This window comes from Dromaius novaehollandiae, chromosome Z (genome assembly GCF_036370855.1).
Source record: "Dromaius novaehollandiae isolate bDroNov1 chromosome Z, bDroNov1.hap1, whole genome shotgun sequence".
NCBI classification, from domain to species: domain Eukaryota; kingdom Metazoa; phylum Chordata; class Aves; order Casuariiformes; family Dromaiidae; genus Dromaius; species Dromaius novaehollandiae.
Window position 1 is genome coordinate 16899056 of NC_088132.1, and position 23242 is coordinate 16922297.

General features: G+C 38.1%; 1 protein-coding gene across 2 annotated transcripts in view; it reads right to left on the minus strand.

The window, feature by feature from the left end:
- The window catches only part of PLGRKT (plasminogen receptor with a C-terminal lysine), a 31776-nt gene extending 8650 nt beyond the window's left edge, over positions 1-23126 (minus strand). Inside the window, exons 1-2 of one of the 2 annotated variants that reach the window (XM_064502661.1) lie at positions 22989-23126; positions 22717-22803 (exon numbers count right to left, since the gene is read on the minus strand). In XM_064502661.1, the coding sequence (XP_064358731.1) occupies positions 22717-22797 (81 nt within the window). In that variant the 5' untranslated portion in view covers positions 22798-22803; positions 22989-23126. Of the gene's footprint in view, positions 1-22716; positions 22905-22988 lie in introns of those variants that run through there. The other variant, XM_026097470.2, reaches the window with a different exon arrangement.
- Positions 23127-23242: the final 116 nt, after the last annotated feature.

The window sequence follows — 23242 nt, forward strand, 5'->3', positions numbered from 1 at the left end:
CCTAATCTATTCTACTTAATTATAATTTAGATGGTATCTTTAGAGTCACCCTTGACTTTTCTTTGCCCTTTAAGTCCTTTAAGGATTTCTTTTCTCCTTTACAATGCATCATAAAGCTAAGAACTGTTGCAGATCAGTACAGTTTACAAATACAGGAAAACACTACAAATAGTCTGTCAAGGTATCAGATCTTAAAGACACCGGAATACACCTCAATTGTCTATAGGAAAATTCTTCTGCAACTAACATTAACAATAATAATTCAAAAAGAACAATTTGGACAATGTATTTACATGCCAAAGTAGAACTTCCTATGGTGCAATAGAATAAAAAAGTAAGAGTATCAGTATTCTTATTACACATCCTACCTATCTCAACACATTTCATATTCATTAAATAACAGGAAATTTGTTATTTCTTAAAAGTTCCTCTCTACAATACAAAACATCAAGTAGTACAATGGTCTTTCCTCCTGATAGTGATGTGCACTGTTGTGCCAAAACTAAGCAGTGTGAAATCACAGTATAATAGTTAACACAGTTCAAAGTCTGCTTCTTCCACTGATGTTTGTAATTCAGTTTGGGAAAAAAACAGAGTACTTGATTTGGTATGTTTAGCTTCAGCTTAGCTAAGTGGGTTGCATTAAAAAGCCCAAGAAAGTACATGAAGCTGAACACCAGCTGCATAATATAAAAAGTGTATTCTAGAAAAGAGAGAACAAAGAGAGACCTCGGAAAGTTCTCTTGTCATGCATCTATGAAGTATATAATTAAATCTACTCTTTTCCCCTGCTTTCTAATTCAAGAATAATTTAAAGGATTTGTAATTACTTAAGGTTTCCACCCATTTATTCATCTCCATTACTATTGATTTAGCCTGAACAGAACAATTTCTGTTAAATTGTTACTAATTATTTCTTCAGACTATGTTGATCTTGCTATCTTATTTACAAGCTCATTCACTACCTAGATAGGTAGAATTAATTTTTTAGACAACATAACAAAAAAAGGACAGATCTAATTACATATACTTGTACACAGTAGGAAAAACAACATTCACTGTAGTCTCACAATACTGTTTCATCTGTTTCTCTTTCCTCAAAACTTACATTGCAATTATTGTTCTTACAAAAATATCACTAACAGCGTCTAGTTTTCTGACATCCATAATTTTCATATCACTTTTTTTCAGAAGAAATAATTATGTCATGGCTGACAAACCACTTAATAAAATATCAAAATAATTAGATTTCATTTTGTCACCTATGAGACACTTGGAAATTCTAAAGTAGGCATGCATGCTGCCCGTAATTAGCCCCATTGTGGTCCCCAGTATCCCAAGCCTGGTAAATTGCTGAGGGTTGATGTGACAAGATAAGATAATTACATGTAATATCAATTTAATGACTTCTATTTTCCCCCTTCAATTTGATTATGTGTGTAGTTTGCACGTATGTGTGAAAAGTATTAAGGGACCTTTTGTTTGCCTGATGACAGATAAGGAGTATATGTTTCCAAGATACACATCCTAAATGAGCTTCAATTTGAAGTAGTACCTGGGAAAGAAGGGGGACAAGGATAGGCTGATGAAATGTAGGTCTTGGTAAAAAGAAATCTTCCAAAAAAAAAGAGAGAAAAGCAGACAGTTTGTTATGCACAAATAGTGAAGATAAGGAAGTATTAAAAAAAAAAAAAAAAGCCTACATCTACAAAAGTACCTAAAGGATCTTAACATGGCTGCGAAAATATATATATATTTTATATATGCCCAAGTATTGAAAGGAAAAGAAAAACAAAACCCAAGACAGACACTAAAGTCAAATGAATACCTCTCCATAGGAACCTATCATATCACATTTCAGAAGCTCAAGGTTACTTCTATGTGTATGTACAAGTAATTTATATAAATAACTTAGTATAAATGAAAACAACTTGTTTTGCATTATTACAAACATTAGCCACTAACATAAAGATACTGTTTTTCCTATTCTAACCAGAAGAATGGTATTTTTTCCACCTAAAAAAACACCTCAACTTTTTACAGCATTCCCATATCCCAAAATACAGAAAAAAACTACACAAGCACCTCTCATAATTCCTTGACTTTGAGCAAACTTCTTCAATGTGCATACAACTGCTTATCTAGAAGGAACATAATATTGAATTTAAATCCATTTCTTAAAAAACAAGGTGTGTGGGAGAGACTGATGAATCTTGGAGACAAGCATTTTAAGGATATGTGAGGAAATGTGGCAAAGCTGGCAAGAAAATTTCAGGTGCTCAGAGGAAGCTTAATTCACGGATGACACTAAAAAGTAGATCTAGTGACATTTAGCTAAATTAATAATTTAATTCTTGCTATTACTTAAGTTGCATAATGTTACAATGAAGCATTATTTAACAGAAAATGCATTATTGTACTTACACTTGCAATTTTGCATCAAGAAAGTGCCTAGATATTTTTAGCTACGATAAGTACTCTACAGTATTGCTGCTGAGGTTTGTTTTTTAATCAGTTTTTATTTAGTGATACATGGAGAGTTACACGGAGAAAAATTGACAAAAATAATGAAATATTACTACATGTGCTCCACACTCTTCTTAAGATCTGTGCAGTCTTATGCCGAACCCAAGAACACCTCCCCCAAATGCCAGAAATCCTTTTTATGCACTTTCTTCTGTTCTTCTGTATTCTGAAAATTTTGTTTTTGCATTTCACTTCTTCCACATCAAGCTCAGTTGTGCCACTTGATATAGCTTCACCTTGCCAAAACAAAAGACATGCTATAGCGGTAGGACTGTAGTGAGACTGTCTGCTTAATGGAGAGATTTAGTAGCCCCCAGATAACGAGTTCCAGGGCAAGTCCCAGATGACTTCACTGGATTCCAATCTTTGCTTAAGGAGAAGGAAAGGAGAAACTATGGCTGAATTTGCCCCAGGACATACTGCTTCATCACACAACTTAACTTAATGGAGTAACTGCCAAAAAAAAAAAAAAAAAAAAAAAAAAAACCTGTTTGGAGAATTGCTGAGTTCTTTTCTGAGAACATTCTAGCCACTGAACTACTGAGTAACTACAGGTCGATGCTGCCATCGTGTTCCCGACATGGACTCTGAGAACATGTAGTTAGTACAACAGAGAATGCCCAACTTGCAGCCATGGACAGAGAGACCTAAGGCAGGGCACCTACCTGCTCTGTGTCATCAGAGCATATTTAATATGTCCAAACCCAACATCTGATCATCTAGACAGGTTTCATCAGCAATGCTCAATGCTAAAAAGAGTATAAGCATTTAAATGAATTTTGAATGATCTAAGTTAAGAACTTATGAGCCTACAAGAAAAGTTAAGTAGTTCCTTTGTATATCATTCGTTAGGAGATTAAGACACAATACTTTTGTGCTTACCCATCTAACACACTGATCTGAATGAAACATCTGGAGATCACACAGTTTTCAAAGACTAGGATAGCCTGATACTGTAATTACACACTGCCAAATAATTATTGGTAGAGCGTAAGACCAAACCATTACATTAAGATTACTTTATCTAACCTTAAACAAGTCTGAATTTGATAGCGGATCTATACAGGGAAAGACTCAACAGTCCAGCACAACGGATAATTTCAAATTAGATGAAAGATACAAAACCAAACATGTTCGACAGCAGTTTTTAATCAATATCCCATTTTCAGCTGTTAATTTTGTAGCAATTGTGTCTTATTTTCCTCCACATGTGTTCTATTGAAAATGCCGGTCACACTGGGTAGTCAAAGAGTAGACAGGACTCTTGACCTATTAACATGTAGATTTTATGAAAAAAGGCCAAGTCCTGCTGCCTTAAGATTTATTTTGCAATAAAGTTTTCTTAAGATGACTTCTTTTCCTATTACGACAGATTAGAAGCAAGAATTAATAACAGTATGAATGCATTTTACTGCAAACCATACCTTCACATGCAGAACTTCATAGATAAGATCACAAAAGCATGCATCTTTCAAACTTAGCAGATGCATGCTGTACCGTACTTAGAAAACTTTCACTCTAGTTGATTATTGAGGAAACAAGCCACATATATCTGCATATCATATATAATAACATCATATATCTAATATCATATGTAATATCACATACATCATATAATAAGCAACAGTTCACCTAAGTGCCATGTCTCAGGGTACAAATTCAGTTTGATTTTAAACTTACAGGTCTCTCATCTACATATACCTAACTTCAGTAGGGACTATCTACATTACTAAGCTTACCTAAAACCTATAGCTAAAGGGTCTCAGATGCAGGCTTACCAGGGAGGAAGGGAGGTGCCATAGTTTTCCAACCCATGTTGTTCCACATGGCACGAGTGGAAGCTGTGATGTGGATGCATAGGTACACATCCAAATATACCATTGATAAATCAAGTCCTACAACAATCTGACCATACTTTTAAGCCACAGAAACAAGTATAGTTAGTATTATAATGTAAAAAACAGCTACATAACAAATTTTTGCTAGTTTCATTCCTTAATGAACAGATTTTCTTAAATCACAGTACCAACTTCTTTACTAATAGTAAATACCAACTATATCATTTTAAAATGTAAGCTTAATATTTAAAAAAAAATACTAGTAGCAAGTAACATTTGATATTTTATAACACTCAAGAGGACCCAATTAGAAATAACTTTTCCCATTTTTCTTTAAATACAGTTTGCAGTTTCTTAACACTCTGTGTGAGAAACTGAGAGGGCTGATTAGCATTTGAAGTCTGACACATGCCAACTGTTTATAGTAAAAGGAAATCAATCTGACAAAATGAAACATGACAGATGAAGAGAAGTGAGGCTGAGGAACAAAAGGTCAGTGACTGTGAAACTGATAATGTTAATAAACTAGTCAGTGGTAACCATCCTTATCATTTCTATTGATTATTCTTCAGACTGTTACAATGATGTCAAACCAGAGAAAACAGCATTTATACCAACATTTCATTGATTAAAATCCAGTGGGAGAAAATTCTCATCTGAAATAATTTTATCAACTTTGACAACTTGTAAAAAAAATAAACTGTTCTCTCTGGATTACAAACCACATCAGCACTGGAAAACAGACTAGAAATTTCCGATCCTTTAGACGCTTTGCTTGTTTTCTTTCTTTCTATCTTCCTGTTTTTGTGTCTCATGCTCAGACACCGTAGGAAGGAGCAAACACTACTTTCTTCTTGTATTACGATGATGTGCAAAAGCAAAATAAATGGTGTACAAACATTTATGGCTCAAGAGAAGTGGAAAGCAGAGTCAGTGCAAAATACTTCACTCCCCATGTATATTAAAAACCATTTGCTTGATACATTGCTTGCTGGTCAAGATGTATCTGGAGAGAGGAAGACATAGTAACCACCCTTGCTAAAACCTGCATTTGCAGCTCTATATAGTAGCTTTCCTGGCCCATACACAGCTTTCTCCCACCTTTCCAGAAGAGTAGGCAGGACAAGCATGTGGCTTGAGAGTGATCAAGGCAGTAAAATTTTATGTTAAACTGCATTTCGTGTCACCATCATTAAGACATAACTATGCTGACAGTCTGGTATTCTAACGGAAAAGTAATTAATCTACCTTAGAAGGAATTATCAACCAGACAGAACTTAAACAAGGACATGTGTGTATTCCAAAATTCACAATCTAAATTTAAGAAAAACAAATCTGGAGAAACTGTTGGCATACTCTTTATACTAATTAAAAAAAAATCCTTCAGTTATGTCACGGTTAATCTCTTGCATTTAACTGTTAGAGGTGCATGGAACAGTCATTACAGCTATAACAGAAGATGATTTTCACTGACCAATGAAAAACTCTAAGACACTCTGAAACCACTATTTAATCGACTAGTAACTTGAACTGCTGAATACTCAGAGGCAAAGTAAAATAAAGCTTTATTTTTTTCAAAAATGACAATCATACTTACAAATACCTGCAAATCACTGACAAAGCACACACAAAAGTTGGTGTGCTGGTAGTATACCTAAATGACTGTATAAACCCCTTGCAGTAGCAATGCACTAAGCTTTTCATGACTAGACTAAAGTTTTAGGCCTATGTGGAAATAAAAAGGAAAGTAGAATAGTGATCCTGTGTTTACACCTGTATTGTAAATCACTTGAGTGTAATACAGAGATGATAACTTGTAATAATTACATAGTATTTGCTTGGTTCTATGACAGCCTGCACACAGAAGTGTCAGGAAATGGGCCTCCAGATCAAACAGTAAAAATTAATCAGACTTAAATGTTTTATCCGGCAGCATTCAAAACTTGTCTGCAAATATTTTTCACTTAATAAAGCACACAGAGCAATTAAAGTTATTAGCACTGCAAGAAACTATGCTCCCTATAAAGCAAACTCAATTTTTAGAGCTTTCAATCTCACTCATTAAAAAATATTTACAAGAAAAAAAGCTATCATAAAAAGAAAAAGGTCTCAAAACATTAGCCACAGTCAGAATAAATTATTCAAGTCAGAATAAATCTGCACTGAAATAAACCCTGTCTATTCCTGTTCTCAACAAGTGATTAGGATTACATGCCATATAAAAAGAAAGTAACATAAAAAGCACCTAAATCTGTTTGAAGGTTTAAGCTCTATAAAGGCTCAATGCACGGAATTGTGGTACAAAATAAAGGTTTTCTGCAGTCACCTGCCATTTCTGTGTTTGTGCCTCTTGTCCATAAAGCAAAGAACATACAGCAGAGGGACAAAGGGTGTCTTCTACCTGCATTTAAGAATCTTTAGCCTACAGAGTAAGCTAAATTTTAACTTAACAGTGCACCAGCGTTCAGAATTCTCAGGAGTTTTAAGCAAGAGTCGTATAGACAAACTAAATTCTTTTGGATAGTCAGTTACATCAAAAAGAGGTAGCTATGCAGCACGAACAGTTAAATAGATAAAGCAGGGTAAAACAAAGCATTAACAGTACAACATCAAGTCATTCAGAAATTTGACTAACAATTAAATAAGTAAGAATTAGCAGTTTGTTAGTTCCATCTCCCTATACTCCAAGTATGCTTGTGTGCCATAAAAAATTTTTTTTTAGAAATAAAGACTCAGAACATCAAATCAAAAATGAAAACCAGAGGAAATGGCTGTAAAATCATACTGTTGTATGAAAAGGGGATTATAATTCCTACATAGTCTACAGATAGGATATTTCTTCCTACCCATTTCGGATTCTGATTTGCAGGATTATTATAGCTGTATTTACCAGTATTTTTGTTATAAAATTAAAATAGGTGTAAGATTCCTTTATTTTCTGTTTTATAACCTGGATTCTTAAGAGTTCTGCTCAGTAGAGCTCCCATTTTTTTTAACTTTGGTGTTTGAGAAATAATGTTTCTTGGAAAACCAAGTATATAGCCAGTAGGTCTGGGATTCAACTTCAGTGGAGTTAAAAGCAGAAAGTTAATAGGGTAGGCTTGCTCAACTAAGAAGCAAGGCATCTATGGAAAATTCAGAGTGCTAAAGGAAACAGTTTCAGATGGTATTTTTCCTCTGAAGTCAGTTAAAACCCCCAACAAACTAAGTCTTACACATGGATTAACTGCAGGTGTACCTGTAAGCAAGACAAAACTTTTACCTAAGTAATCTGCACTCAGTACAAGAAGATGTAGTCACAGATATCCCCCAGAGAAAACACTGGTCAAGAGCTGTGCTGATGTGGAGGTCTTAACCCTTATCAAAGGCAGGGTATGGTCATCATAAACTTTGGCCAAAGAGACTGTCAGTATGTTTTCTAGAATGTCTTTACTAAGCAGCTATTCCCTCAAATCATGCAAAAAGAGTAATCTTTCGGCAAACAGCTTGGCCAAATTCTATAATTACTTAAAGTACTGTAAACTGATCAGCAAAAATGGATGGAGGAAAACAGTGCAACTTACAAAGGACAGGCATTTGCAACTGGATCAACTACTCTTCTTCCTACTACTTCTCCCATTATTTTATCCCCACTGCACACACAGTTCAGTGAAAGCTGCATTACTTTATGATTTATGCTATGTTTGACTAATTTAGTGCATCCACATATATTGCAGTGGAATAGCACCTCCATCCTCAACAACAGATTAAGTATTACTAATAAGATTGATTCCACTAAAAAGATTTACTTAACTTTTGTCTCTCATTACTGGTAATATGTAGCAATCAGTTTGTTCTGCATCTTTTGCTAATAGTGTTTGCATTTAGAAATGGCAATTAAAATTTGCTCTTTGTAAAAGAGTGCACTTACTTTCTATAATGATCAGGCAGAGTATACAATCTCCCATCTAATACTAGCCAAAAGGGCTTTTTTTTTTCTTGTGAGATAGATTGTTCTAATCTTCCTCAACACAGATATCATTCATCTTGTTCTGTTTCATTTGATGCAAGCAAACTAATAAGGATATGGAATTGTTACCAGAGAACATTTATTTCCTGAATTAAACCCAGATCACCCACAGGGCAAAACAATTTTTCTAATGCTTCAAGACAAATGCATTTGAAATGCTATAAGCACTACTAATATCTTGTCAATAGAAAACAAATGTAGCTATTTCCCACCCCAAAGGGAAAAGGATGGTAGCAGTCACGGAAAGGAAAGTGTGCTTATATTTTACTTCACACGTAAGAAAGGTAGCCATGTTTTTTATTGTAATAGAACTTAAAAAAAATCCTTGAGAACAATTCTCAGTGAAAACTTGAGAGGAAGAGGTCAAAAGACAAACTTTTGTCTTTGTAGGGACTTAAAAAGAACACAGAAATTTACTCGAGCCTAACACACTAAGAAAAATTAAAATTTTCAGGTATTATCAAGGACGTGGGTTATCTTTCACTGGCAAAAATAAGTTGAAAAACCTGTAGATGGAAGAAATATCACCACACAAAAAAGTTTCATTAGGTACAGGAAGGAATCTATAAAGGCGCTTATGCAGTAGCATGTATCAGCTCTCTTCCTTTTCTGATTAATGAAAGTTTTAAGGCATTAAAAGAAGCGTTATTGTTCAGAAATGCATAGGCGTTTTAACATAGCCATTTCTTTTCCTGCCAGGAGCCAAAACATAGCACACATCTGCCTTTAAAAAATCACCTCATTTTATGACCAGCTGATAAATGATCAATAGTAAGTTGAGTGATAGGTTAACTGAATTTATTAAGTAAAGAAAAAAAAACAAAGTCCAAATCCCAGAACACTATTTGCAGATATACTTTATCTTCAAATAAATCAGTGTGCATCTCCCCCTGTTTCTCTTTTTCTTTCCTACGTTTAGTCCATTGCTTGGATAACATTGTAGAATAGAACAAGAAGAACATGTTTAAGATAGTGGTCCTTATCAAGCACAAAATGATAGGCTCATTAGGTCAATTCATCTTAACTGTCTAAGCTGAAGTACTCTTAGTCTACTATATATAGGATAGACATTAATATTTTCTTTTTTCAACAGTTTTGCTTTCTTCTCCTCTTCTGTCTTGTGTTTGTCTTTACATCAAATGACTAAAAGAGAATGTGGCCCAAGGTCTTGTTCACCATACAACTCCTGCTAACCTATCTGGTATCAACTTCTTCACATTCCTAATGTTTTTTGTATTTAAATGAAATAAAAATTGTGCATATAAGACCTTCATATCCAATACAAATAATTTTTCAGCTAAAAATGAACTGGGGAGAAGGGGCAGGAGAGATCACTGAGCTGTCTGATAAGTAAGTGAGGATTTTCCCATCTCTCCCCATAAATAAAATAAAAAACATTTCTTTTGAACATAAAACCCATTTATTTTCATAAAAATGCGCATATAAATACTACTTGTATTTTATCTACCCGATATGAATAATTTCACTTTTCACTTGAACAAATGTTTAAAATTTCTCAGCTGCACCTTTTATTATATACAATCACATAGTTACCACTGAAACTTCAGTTCCTTAGAAAGCAAAAACTTCCTAACCCACTAGGAAGACAAGTGGATTCTCAGGTACTTCCTAACAAGGAACAAACTTAAAACAATGCTCCTGGTGAAAGGCTTAAGCTTATTTCTTATTGAGCATATATGAAACCTAATGACTGTACACATTTTCCAAAAGACATTGAGATGAAAAATAATGAACAGCTGTATAACTGAAGTTACAACATCTTGTAATCTTTACTGGATAAAAATCTCACTTGTAACACAGAATAACGTAACAGAATCACAAAGAGGACAGCATTAAGTCCTACAACCCAGACATTTTCTGCATTTAAAAAATCATCACATTTACCTATATGCTTGAGAAAGCTGGAAATAGCAAGCTTGGAGAAGAGACAGCACTACCAAAGAAAGAGTATTAAGTTGAAAATACAAATAGAACAGTTCATTAAATACTGGCCAGTGCTCAGCTAACTGGACCTGCATTCTTCTTCAGGTATTACAACTTCTGTGTATTAATAGTCATGAAGATAAGGCTAGAAGACATATTCACAGTCATTTAAAGCTAGGAGGAAGCTGAAATAGACATTTGTTTATCCTGGTCTTCAAGACCATCAATGAAGATTTCACAGCCTTTTTTAGTAACCTGCTTAATGACAGTTAAGCACTGAAAGTCTCCTAATATTACCGCCATCATTGCTTGCTTTTCAAAGGAAAAGCAAGCCAGTTGTCTTCTTATATGACATAAGGAAAAACAAACAAAAACAAAACTTAGAGGGATTAAAAAAAACAAAACACACACACCAAACTTCAAATACATAACAGCCATATTTATATGACCAGACAAGTATGATTCTTTCATCCTTTTCTCAGTGACTGTAATGCCATTGTTATTCTTACTACCATTTTCTGAACTTTTCAGTTTGTCTGCTCCGTAACAGAAGTAGCAAAATCTGTTTTCCAGAAAAGTCAGCAGTAGTGCAGATTGAGTCATTTTAGCTTCTTGTTAATAAATCCATATTGGCATTTGCTTTCTGTAAGCATCTGTGCTGTTGATTCAGCTTGTTTTTAGATCAGTATATAAAACCCAGATTTTTTTTGAGCTTCTAGTCTCTAATCACTTATTCTTGGTTTGTGTATTTAACTTTTCCTTCCTGAATGTAATACTTTGGACAGGTTTATTCCATTCCATTCTATTCCATTACATTTCCTATTATTTCAGGCACTTTCCAATTCATCAAGACAATCTGAATTCTAAAGCAGTCCTCCAATCTAACACTTTACATATGTAATGTTACACTGAATTATAGCCACATTTTATTTTGAGAAACTGCTAACTGTCTGGATGTAAATTTAAATTTTCTGGTCCTCTTCCATGACTTGTTATAGTAGAATTGACTATTATTATTATTGTAATTCAGGAAAAAAATTCCAATGTCATATGGTCAAGACATGGTCTATCAAAAGTTTGCTATAGAGAACTACAGTATTTTCATTTGAGATTCAAGGACAAATTGAACATGAAGAAACAACTGCCTCATTCCTTTCATTTGTTGTCATTCAATGAAAACTTCTTAAGGAAACAAATCCAGACAGAAATGCAATGTAATCGCAACATGTTTTGCCTCTAATAGAGGGCTGACAGATAAGTCGAAAGAAAAAGTGTCAGGCTAAACTACATTTACTCATGCGTTCACTGAGTATTTGATACAATTTTTCCAAATACAAATATTTTTGCTGCATATCTTTTATAACATCAAATGCCAGTCTAATTAAATTAATATCTATGCATTCAAGTTACAGTGCAATAATGTTCTAAAGCATATTCTTACGAGACTGATGGCGCTAGAGCTATTTAGAAAATGCTTAACCACTTCAAGCTGTATCCCTTACGTATGTACCATAGCGCATGCGTATGTTCTAAAATGCATATTTCTTCTCCATAAGCAACACCTGAAGGACAGATAAAACCACAGAACATCTGAGAGTTGTGTTCAGAAGTAAAAATGTTGTGATTTGTAATTTAGATGAACTAAGCTATTTCTGCAAGTACAGCACTGGCAAGAGCCAAGTATCTTTTTAATATTTCTGTGCTATGTCCAAGAGAATGTTTCACTTGTAAGAAGAAACTGTTAAGATTCTTTTTCAGATTCAAAAAGTCAGAGTATGCACTGTTGTACTGCAGGATGAGTGTCCTCAGCACCACTTGATATTATCTGCCCACCTATTTAACTTCACAATCATTATGAACTGGGAAAAAAAAAAAGCCTTACTTTTTTTTTATTATTAATAACTACTATTTCTCTGTTCAATTTTGTATCACTGCCAAAGTTTCAAAGGAGCTGTTAAAACAAAGCAGGAAAAAAAGAAACAGGTCCATAAACGTAGTAGATTAGATATAGAGGTGCAAAGGAGCTCCAATACCACTGGCTGGCCCAAATTAAAATAAGATCGTTTTCCCAAGGCTCACAAGGAACCAATTGCATTAGGATGCCAAAAGAGGAAAAAGGTTTGGGTAAACAAGGAGAGGCTAGCATGAATTTTCAAAAAAGAGGATGCAGTACTAACAACTGCATTCTAAAAACAGGCGCATAAAACCTCCACTCTTCCAGCTCTGCTTGATATCAACATTTTCTCTGCCAAGGAATATGGAACCTTTCCCATAACCACACAGCATTATACAGGGAGCAAGTCTAGTAACTATAAGCTCCCAAAGAAATGAACACTGATCTATAGCTGTTTCCTGGCTATCCAAATTACCTGGGGAGAAGAATCCACTTAAAGTCTGACATAATAAAATAGGGGGAGAGGAATGATGGCAGGAGAAAGGGAGTGAGACTATCCAGAGATTCATATTGCAGACTGGAGGTTATAATCAACAATTTTTATTATGGGTAAATACAGATTTGTCAGAAGTATATTATTTTCCTAGCCTGCTTATTTCCTCAAAGGTTATGTGTCCTCCCATCAAAGGAGGATTATCTTTCACTCCTGAATGCAATTATGCTTTTCCACAGAGAAGACTATATCCTTTGGTCTGATAAGGAATTCTCTCACTGGGAAAAGAAACAAAACTCAACCAAAATAAATGCCCAAATCCTTCTAAACCCCTGTCCCCAAACAAAAAAGAAAATACTGTAAGCCACAGAGATGGCCTGCAGAGGTGGGCAACCTGACATGCTGGGCCCCCTTAGGCTTTAATTCTGAATTCCCTTCCTTGCGATGGTGTCTGTTTGTCAGTATCATTTACACACGGAACAGTCTATCTAACAACTGTCAGCTAAAAGTTAGATTGAGATTCGATTTTTGATTCTAACTTTAATTCTTTTCAAGATAATGTTACTTCTCAGTGCCAAAACAAAAGTATATTATACCAGAAAAAAAAGTGACAAGTTAGTCCCATTCATCTCAAAGCAACTAGTGATCATTGATACCACGATTATATCTACTTGTCAGTATCATTAATTCTGTTTCTGTTAATTCTTCGAATGGAACTGTACTGACTTTTGTTTTAAAACATATTTTAAGATGGTGTGAAACAAAGTGAATTGATCTACTAACACAGTGAGCAAAACTAAAGGCTAGGCAGACAATTCAGGCTCCACATTTTGGGCTGGGGGAGAGGAGAAGTGTCTTCTGTGAAAGAATTACGTATCTTCTTTAACATTTGATCTATATTTTTACTTTATTGACAATGAAAATAGATAATGGTTTAAGTTACTCAAATTTCAATACATTTTAAATTCTTCAAATGAAAACTAGCCAAGGATCTACATCATTTCACAGCTGGATGCCTCTAGAACTGTTTTCAGCATTTAGCTGATGTCTGGAAAAGGTGGGTGAAAAATCCAAACCTAATTTTTTGCAAGTTTTGTCAGTTTGTCAACACTATAGATGACAGGAAAAAAAGTATTTGTTTGTTCAATAGAAACCATAACAAACCAACCCAAAAACTCTCAAAGGGCTTTACATAAGATAAGCTTCTAACCAACCTCTAGAACTCTGGTATTACACAGCATTGCCAAGACTGTTTGGAAAGTATTAGGCATTTATATGGGCAGTAGGGAACATGCATGTATGAGCTGGCAGTTTAACAGAGAGGGGACAAATCTTCATTTCTAATAGTAGCCTACTTAATCACTATGGTTAGGAAAACTCTTCTGTGGAAAAACTGACCCAGAAAGTGTGTAAACTGCAAGAAATTCTGAGCCACGTAAAAATGGATATGCCTGAAATGAAACTACGCTAGATGGATTACTAGTTTGAGCTAGTACAGACAATGCCACTTCAACTAGAGGCCAGTGCTCTGACAAGCTAAGCTACTCATTCTCTGATCTTTTTACAGAGAAAGTTCACTACACATTCTAAATTATTAAAAGGTATTTCTAGCTCAGGAGACCATTATGTGCATTTGTGCCAGCTAGATACCATTACTACTGCACGTGCAATATGGTAATGGCAAGAGTGCCCTCAAACACTGGTCCCCTCTCACAACCAAAAGCAAAAAGGCCTAGAAATTCAAGTTCAGAAATTTAGTTTTAGTAGCCCTCCCAAGGATGTGTCATGAGGGAAGTAATGGAAACTCAGCACAAGGTAACATTCAGGTCAGAGCATTCTTTCTTAATATTATCTCCAAGTACCTAATTTTACTGGAGGTGCACTTCAGAAGTTAAGATACTTTCACAACAGCAGCAGCAGTCCCAGTTTTTCAGCAGGAAACACCTCAGTGTGTATTTTGTCATGTTGAAATCAGTGTGCCTTCTTTCAAACATAAATGAAATAAGACACTGAAGTCACAGCATGTTTTGACATGTGCTGTGCACATGGTACTCAACAGGAGTGCAGAAATCAAGTGACAGCTCTTTAGAATTCGCAGAGCCTGGCCATGAGACAGAAGCACGGAAATCCTATCTCAGAGTACCATGTGGGCCACAGTCTCTGCCCGTTTCAAAGGGCAAAGCATGATAGAATAATTCAGGTTGGAAGGAACCTCAGCAGGTCCTGCTCAGTGCAGGCTCAGCCATGAGATCAGAGCACATTTGCTAAGGGCTTTAACCAGTCAGGTCTTGAAAACCTCCAAGGACAGAAATGGTACAACCTCTGTGGGTTCCAGCTCTGCTGCTGGCCTGTCCTTTGCAGAGGGAAAGCTTTCTCCTCATCTCCAGTCTGAACCTCTTCTGGTTCAGTTTATGCCTGTTGTCTCTCATCCTCCTGTTGTGCACCAGTGTGAACAGGCTGGCTCTGTTTTCTTGATAACCTCCTCACAGGTACTGGGAGGCTCATACTGTCTCCCCTGAAGCAGCCCCTTCTCCAGGCTGAACAACAGCTCCCTCCGCCTCTCTTCAAAGGGCCCAGGCTTCAGACCTGACCATCTTTGTGGCCCTCTGCTGAGCCCACTCTGATTTATGTACATTTTTCTTGTACTAAGAGGCCCCAAACTGAATGCAGTATCTAAATGCAGTCTAACATGTTGAGTAGAGGGTGGCAGTCACTTCCCTTGACCTACTGACTACACACCTTTCAATGCAGACCAGGACACTGCTGGCCCTCATCGCTCCCAGGGAACACCCCTGGTCATGCTCAGCTCCCTGCTCACTTAGGCCCCAGAGCTTCCCTGCAGAGTGGCTCCGCAGCCAGTCTGTCCCCAGCCTGTACCATTGTCAGGGGCTTTTGGGACTTGGCATTTGTCCAATTTGAATTTCATCAGTCCCCTATCAGCCCATTCCTCCCACCTGTCTAGGTATCTCTGAACATCAGGTCTGCCCTCAAGTGTATTGACTGGTCCCTCCAGCCTGGTATCATCTGCAAACTTGACAGTTTACTCAATCACCTTCTCCAGGAAGTTCACCCATTCAGGCCGTAACGTTCTCATTTGGATGCAAGACTACTGTGCAAGACATAGTCAAAAGCCTTGCTAAAGTTGAGGTAAATGACATCCACTGATATCTCACCCAGAAATCCAGTTATTTTATCACAGAAGGCAATCAGGCTGGTCAGATACCCTTGGTAAATACACACTGACTGTTCCCAGTCACCTCCTTCCCCTCATGTACCCAGAAGTGTATTCCAGGACAACTTGCTCCATGATTTTCCCTGCGACAAGAGCAGGCCAACTGGCCAGCAGTTCCCAAATCGCCCTTTTGGCAATTTTTGAAGACAGGCACAACATTTGCCTTTCTCCAGTCTTCAGGGACTTTCCCTGATCTCTACAACTTTTCAAAGATGATGGAGCAGCCTCGCTGTGACACTGGCCAGCTCTCGCAGCACCTCTACATGCAGCCTTTTAGGTCCTGTGGACTTGTATGGGTTGAGTTTTGTCAAACACTCCCTGAGTCAACTCTCGCCCGCCGCTGGTAGTTCCTCTCCTCCTTGAACCCTATCACTAAGCACAGAGGCTGGAGAGACCTTGTCACGAAGACTGGAGCAAAGGCAGCTCCTCAGACTCATCTGTGTTCACTAGCACGAACTCACCCGCCCCATTCAGCAATGGGCCCACATTTTTCTTGTTCAGCCTTTTACTGTTAAAGTAGTGGTAGAAGCTGTTATAGTTGCCCTTGATATCCCTTGCAAGTGTCAACTCCAGATAAACACACATGAAATTCCTCTTTTGTAGTCTGCTTTTGCCTCAAACTCCCATATGCTGCCTTTTTGCATTGGAGCTCAGTCCTGAGATACTGTTTAGCCAAGCCAGCTCCTGACACATGTACCTGTTTTCCTGAGTACCAGGATGAACCATCCTTGCACTTAGAGGACATTGTCCTTAAGCACCTGCCACCTTTCCTAATTCCTTTTTCTTTCAGAGCTGCCTCCTACGGGACCCCAGCAATTGGTTTCCGGAATAAGCCAAAATCTGCTTTCCTGAGCTCCAGGGCCTGTACTATGCTACTTTGCTTCCTCATCCCCCTCAAGACCTTGATCTTTACTAATTTCATGGCCACTACAACCAAGACTACCCTTGATTATCACATCCCCAAATTAGTTCTTATGTGTGGATAGCAAATCCAGCTGTACATCAACCCTGGCTGTCCCATCAAGTGCCCACCTGTATCAGTTATCATGCACACCTTCCAGAAATTTCCTCAGTTGCTTGTGTTCCACTGCATTGTCCTTCCAGCAGATGTCAGGAAGATTAAAGTCTCTCACAAGAAAAAGAATCTCTGATCCAGAGGCTTCCTCTAGTTGCTTAAAGATGACTTGATCTGCTTTTTCATCCTGATCAGCCGATCTGTAACACTATCATGATGCCACCTTCACTGACCTCTCCTTTGAAATTCAATCAGCTTGTCATCCACCACAGAGAAGAGCTCCATATATGAGCTACTCTTTCACACAGAAGGTGGCTGCCATCCTCATCTTCCTTGCCTGTCTTTCCTGAACTTGTATACATCAATCACAGCTCTTCCATCATGTGGACTGTCCTACCACATCCCAGTTATCCCAATGATGTCGTAGGTGTGTGACTGCAAACAGTGCTCTCATTCTTTCTGCTTGTTTCCCAGGCTGCATGCATATGTGTACATACGTATGCGGCGGTACTCCTTTCTCTAGAACCATCAATACTCCAGAATCTGTAGCTTTTGTCACTCAAAAGTTTCTGCAAGGACCAGATGTATTCTGGACTGGCTTACTTCATTTCTGTAGTAACAGCAAAATGCTCCTACAGTGCAGCTATTAAGGACAGAATTTAGTTAGGATGAGGAAATGTGATTTACTGTTTTGTCTGGAGAAGAAAAAAAGAAAAACAAAACAACCTCCCTTCCCCCCAGACACTAATGTAAAAATATTCTATGATCTCCAGTAGAGTTTAGAGCATTTCTCATGCTCAGCTACAGCTGAAGTTCATTTTTTCAAACGTGACCAGGATCATGCTCAGCAGTTAGACAAACTGAAGGATTAATCTTTGCCACATAACTCAAACTCCAGCTACATAACTCGTGCCTTTTGAGCTGTCGTGCCCTCATATACTTCAGTTCATGGGGCAGTTCAGTATATAACAGATTTTTATCTTCCATTTCCTGACCAAAATTAGTGTTTCTTCTTCTCCTCATCACGTTGCACTGTTTTCCCACAACAGTACCTCAGTGAAAATTTCAATAGCTAGATAGTATCAAAAGAGTGCTAACTGCCATAGGTAGCAGTTATGCTACCTGGTTAGGTCAGTTAGCAGTTATGCCATAGGTATGGCAGTTATACATAAAGATACCACAAACAGATCAGTCAGATACTGCTTTCCCATTTTGGTCATCTTACATTGGAAAGAAAAAAGGCTGCCGTAACAGAACTACAAACTAGTCATCAGTTGAGACCTCATTATTAATGATGCTGCAAGCTAATATATAAAAGGGTAGAAAAGGAAAGGCAGTGAAAGGACACAGTATACCACCAATTCTTTGTGGAGTTCCAATGAAAATTTTCTTGTGAGTAAGCATATCATTTAAATCAGTTACCAAAGATTTAAAATGCTATGAGGGATTTAAAAAGTGTATTTCATAAGCCCGAAGAAAATGGTTACTGCCTAATACAGCTGTTCTCAGACACATCATGGTATCTTCGTGTCATTCAAAGTTCTCCTAATATAACTGAAACAAAACAAAACAAAAAAAACAATCCCAAACAAAATCTCCACCTCCTCCTCTGAAGGGCTACCTTTTGCACAGCGAAATACTTACAGACTAGATATGGGAAACCTTGGAATTGACTCAGTTTTCCCTGTGCTGAATTTTTTGAACAACGGAATGAAAAGAAACTTTTGAGAGCCAAAAGCTGTATTATCTCTATAAAAATAACATCAAGGCATAAACTAAAATCTAAACTTTTCTTTGTGGGCGAGGAGAAAAGAGTGGCATCATATCTAGATGGTAGGGTTCCATTCAAAACAAAAGGGCTTTTGATCCCTCTATCTGCATTAGAAAGTTTGACAAAAATTTCAGAGAGCTTAGTTTTTATATGTCCATATGCTTAAGTAAGACCCTTTAAGTTGCATTTAGAATGTCTTTTACAAATCACCACAGATAATATTCTTCTGTTGTGCAAAGTTAATATAGTAAGCTTTAGTCTGTGTAGTCCAAGAATCAAGTTCACTAACAGTAATAAATTCAGTTTAAAATTTCCTCAATTGCTTGTCTGTATTGTTTCATGACCTTCTACCATAATTTTGCTTTCAGTCACTCTAAATATCATTACATACGGAGTACATAATCTTTTTTTAGAGTTATTTGAAGACTAGGTACAACATACATACATTATGCACTAATCATACTTAAGACTGCTCCATCACAACAAAGTGTCTAGGAAGCTTCAACGAAGCATGTGAGTTTTGACAATCCACCATTTAGAGACCTACCTGATGGTCATGGAGTATCACTATCTAGAAATATTACAGGAAAAAACTGTATTTGAAGTGTTCTAATCCATGCTGAAGAATGATCAACCACAAATATTGCTGCACTCCTACTTTTCAGTTTCAAAATGTACAACAGAGGTTGCTTCGTTTATCTAAAAATAGCTTTCGTATTTAATTAGCTACTGAAATAGCTTTTTGAAAGTATACATTTGGGTTGTTGAAAAACGGCAAGGAATAAAAAAAGAAATTAAGTGCCTGTCTTTAACTGCATTAATGGCACTCATAGCTCATGAAAACAAAAACTCCAGCATATATGATCTAAGACCAGGAACCCCCTCTTATGCATTCAGCCATACTAAAAGCACTTAGCATGGCCATGAGTTGTAGATTTGATATGCTAGCTGTTTGGAGAGAATTCTGCAAGTTACATTTTAAGGAACAGGCTCATGATAAAAATGAAGCCTCAACAATCTTCTACCATAAACAGTTTTCACTAGATAAAAGGTGGATGTTTCATTCTGGAGCCATACCAAGACACAATACAAACAACTGGTAAGTCCTTCAACATCAAGGCAATCTGACAGTCCAGTTTCTATTATTTTTCCAAAGAGCATTAAGATACAATTTACAAGGCCATAAGCCATTCTTTTTACAGTACTTCCCCAAGAAGGCAGTAGAGAAGAAATATGCATATGGCTTTATGCCATCTTTACCATTCTCTTATTCTGAATTAATCAAGCTGGTCTGGGTGTCCAGCACAAATCAAAATAACTCTAAACAGACCAAGAGTTAGCAAACACCCAGACTTCGGTTTTGGAAAGCTGCTTGTTAACATCTGTCACGTGACTTGCCTTCATATTTTTGCAAGTCTCTTTTCAAGCTACGATCCTCCACAGAGGAAAGGCACAGCTTTGCTCTCTCCTCTGAATGGAGAGAGATGTCTGGAATGTTTATTTTTTAAATCTAAGTGTTCTTACATATAAATTCATAGCAGGCAGAAAAATCCTGTTCCAAACAATTTACAGCAACTTTATGATTCTTCCTCATCAGCATGGAATAGGAAAGCCTTCACAGATCCTACTTGTATCAACAACAACTACCACTATTTGTCGTGTGGCATTTTGCTCCAGATCAACCCAAAGACTTATTAGTTCACTTAAGAGCACTATCATACCATCACTATTTGTAGGGATAACATTCCAGGAGATGTAATTTTTGATGACTTTGGCTTGGAGTGACAACAGTACTGCATTCACCCAACATTGTAAATTATAGGACACGCCAAAGTATTTTCAGAAACTCTGAAAAACTCCAAGAGGTCTCAGTCCCAGATGTTTCTTTGGGATAGTTTTTTAATTTAACCCAAAGCAGTATTTTTTGAACCTCTCATGTCAAATATATCATAGTCATCAAAGGGAAAACCTGTACTTTAATGAGAAATATAAAGGTTTTCAGAGAACATGAGAGAGCTAAAAGCATCCATTCCTAGTATTTCACCATGTGAGAGTATCTAATGGTTTAATTGAAGCTATTTCATGCTGGTCCTAGCATGACTTAGCTTTTCCATGTACTTCCAGTTATAATCTCTACTCCTAATTTTCCACACAGAGCCTGAAACCTATTTGTCTAACACCAGACGCCAGAAACATCACAGGTTTTAGTCACAGATGTAAGAGATAAATGGCAAGCTTTTCCTCTTCCCTATCCTCTCCCAGAGTTGAGAGCAGAGCTCTTTTCTTTCATCCTCTGCTGATGCAGAACTTAAGTCCTTTTTCTTCAGTAATCCATTCCTTCCACCTGAGATGACTGCACCTTTCATGTGTTTTTTAAAAGGTGCAGGTTTTCTGACACGGCCGGTATGTCTGCAAAAACAGTACGGATCAGGTATGTATGGATGAGATATGTACTTCTAGAAAGAAATGTTATGTTGCCTACTATTACTATCAAAAATTAATAAATGTCACATTGAGAGGTTTCCTAAAGCGTGACTTGCAATGATTTGGTATGCAATTTGAAAGGGCTTATTTCTGTAGAAGTTGTTGATTACTGATATTAGTCTGGGCATTTGGGAGCATCAACTACAGCTCTTGGTCATCTGATGTTAAAAGGCCCATGGAGGTGTTTGCCAATCAAAGCCCCCAGAACCCCACAAGAACTAGTGTGAACCCAAACTGTTTTCTCAACTCCATCCTTCACTCTGTACAGCAGAGGAGAAGCAGAGCATGAAGCACAACTCCACTTTAATTTCATCATCATGCTCTCAAACTGAAATCCCTCCCTTCAGGGGGATTTCCAAAAACTTCGGGGGTGAGGGGAGGGCATCTGTATAGTAAAGAAAACAGACACAAGTTGTTTGCATACAAAATTTCTGTTTGCATTTGAGAACTACATAACCCAGCACAAACAGAGATGTTCGCAAATCTTGCAAGACGCTGAATTTCTTTAGACAATGGTTATTCAGTGTATCTTTTCCTATGCTTTCTCCTTTCTAGCAACATTTCCAGTGCTACCTCCAGAGCTGAGTTTAAATGTGATCCTGTAAAACCTAGTATCTGTGAGTACTTCAGCAGCTCTGAAAAACAGAGTATGCCATCTACTGGCAAATTAAGAAATGGGACGTTCATCTACTGTAACTTCAAACATTTTAAACTTCCCTGTATTCAATTCAAAATCATACCTAAAAGGAAATATTCCAGTTAAGTCTTTCAGACTGTATTCTACTGTTTAGTATATAGACAAGTTAGAGATCATAAAACTCCTGACAACAAATCAGACAACCATAAACAGTGCTACACTGTAAGTTCTATTCTGCACAAGTTTCTGATTTTTAACGCAACAGAAACTGGTTTTCCTTGCCTTCCCCAGTTGCTATTTTATTGCCTTATCAGAGTGAATAAACAATATTCTATGCCCTATTTAGTCTCACTTGCAAGAACAATAAACAGCCATGTTGTGGCTCCCTCCTAATGTGAAATAATTGCTGTTACAGAACTTCGAAAGGAAATTGTTTGGAAGTTTTGTATAGTGGAAGAGTTGAAACACGTTTAATTCATGTGTTTTAGGAGTAACATCAACATTTTATTGCTCATGCTGTTACTGATTAACGTACACATGTAGCTATACACTGGAGTACTCTGGCCGTGCTTCAGGGAATTGCTGAGGGTCAGTTTGCAGAACGACACTCTTAAGGCCTGGCTAGCATGTTGATACCCCTGTAACCCATTAACAGGGACTCCCGAGGAAGCTACTGGATTTAGACGATAGCAGCTTTACACATCCGAATTTGACGTGTTAGCCAAACACATCTGAACTAACAGATTTCGTAGTCAAAGCACGTTTAACGCCGGAAAACGGCAAATCCCTCCACTTGAGGCGTGAAGCTCAACTTTCTGCAGACAGCGTGACGCGGGTGACCTCCCCGGGTACCGCGGGCGGCGCCGGCTTTACCTGCAGCCGATTGTTCATCAGCATAAACTCCTGCTGGGCCTTCATGCTCTCGTTCGCGTACTTGGAAAACAAGCACCCCATTTTGCCCTGAAGTGCGGAACAGAGAGGGCGGGTGAGCGTGGGTGAGCGCCGGGTGAGCGCGCCGAGGCGACCCCGCTCCCGCAGCCCGCGGCCTCCCCGTCGCGGCGGCCCGCCCCCGCCCCTGCCCCTGCGCCCGGGGGAAGCGGCCCCGCCGCCGCGCCCCGCCCAGCGGGCCCCGCCGCCCCCCTCACCTGCGGGAGAGGCGGCGGGGGGGGCTGCGGCTGCGAGCGGCGCGGCGCGGGGCGGGGCGGGCGGTGGCAGCGGCGGCGGAAGGTCACGGCGCGCCTCCCCCGCGCGGGCGGCGCTGGCCGTTGGGCGGCGGTTGGCCGCTGGGGGGCGGTGGCGGCGGCGGCGGCGGCGGTGGCGGCGGCGGCGGCGGCGGGGGGGGGATTTAAGGGGCCGGCGCCGGGCTGCGAGGCCGCTGGTGCCGCGGCGGCCTTTGCCC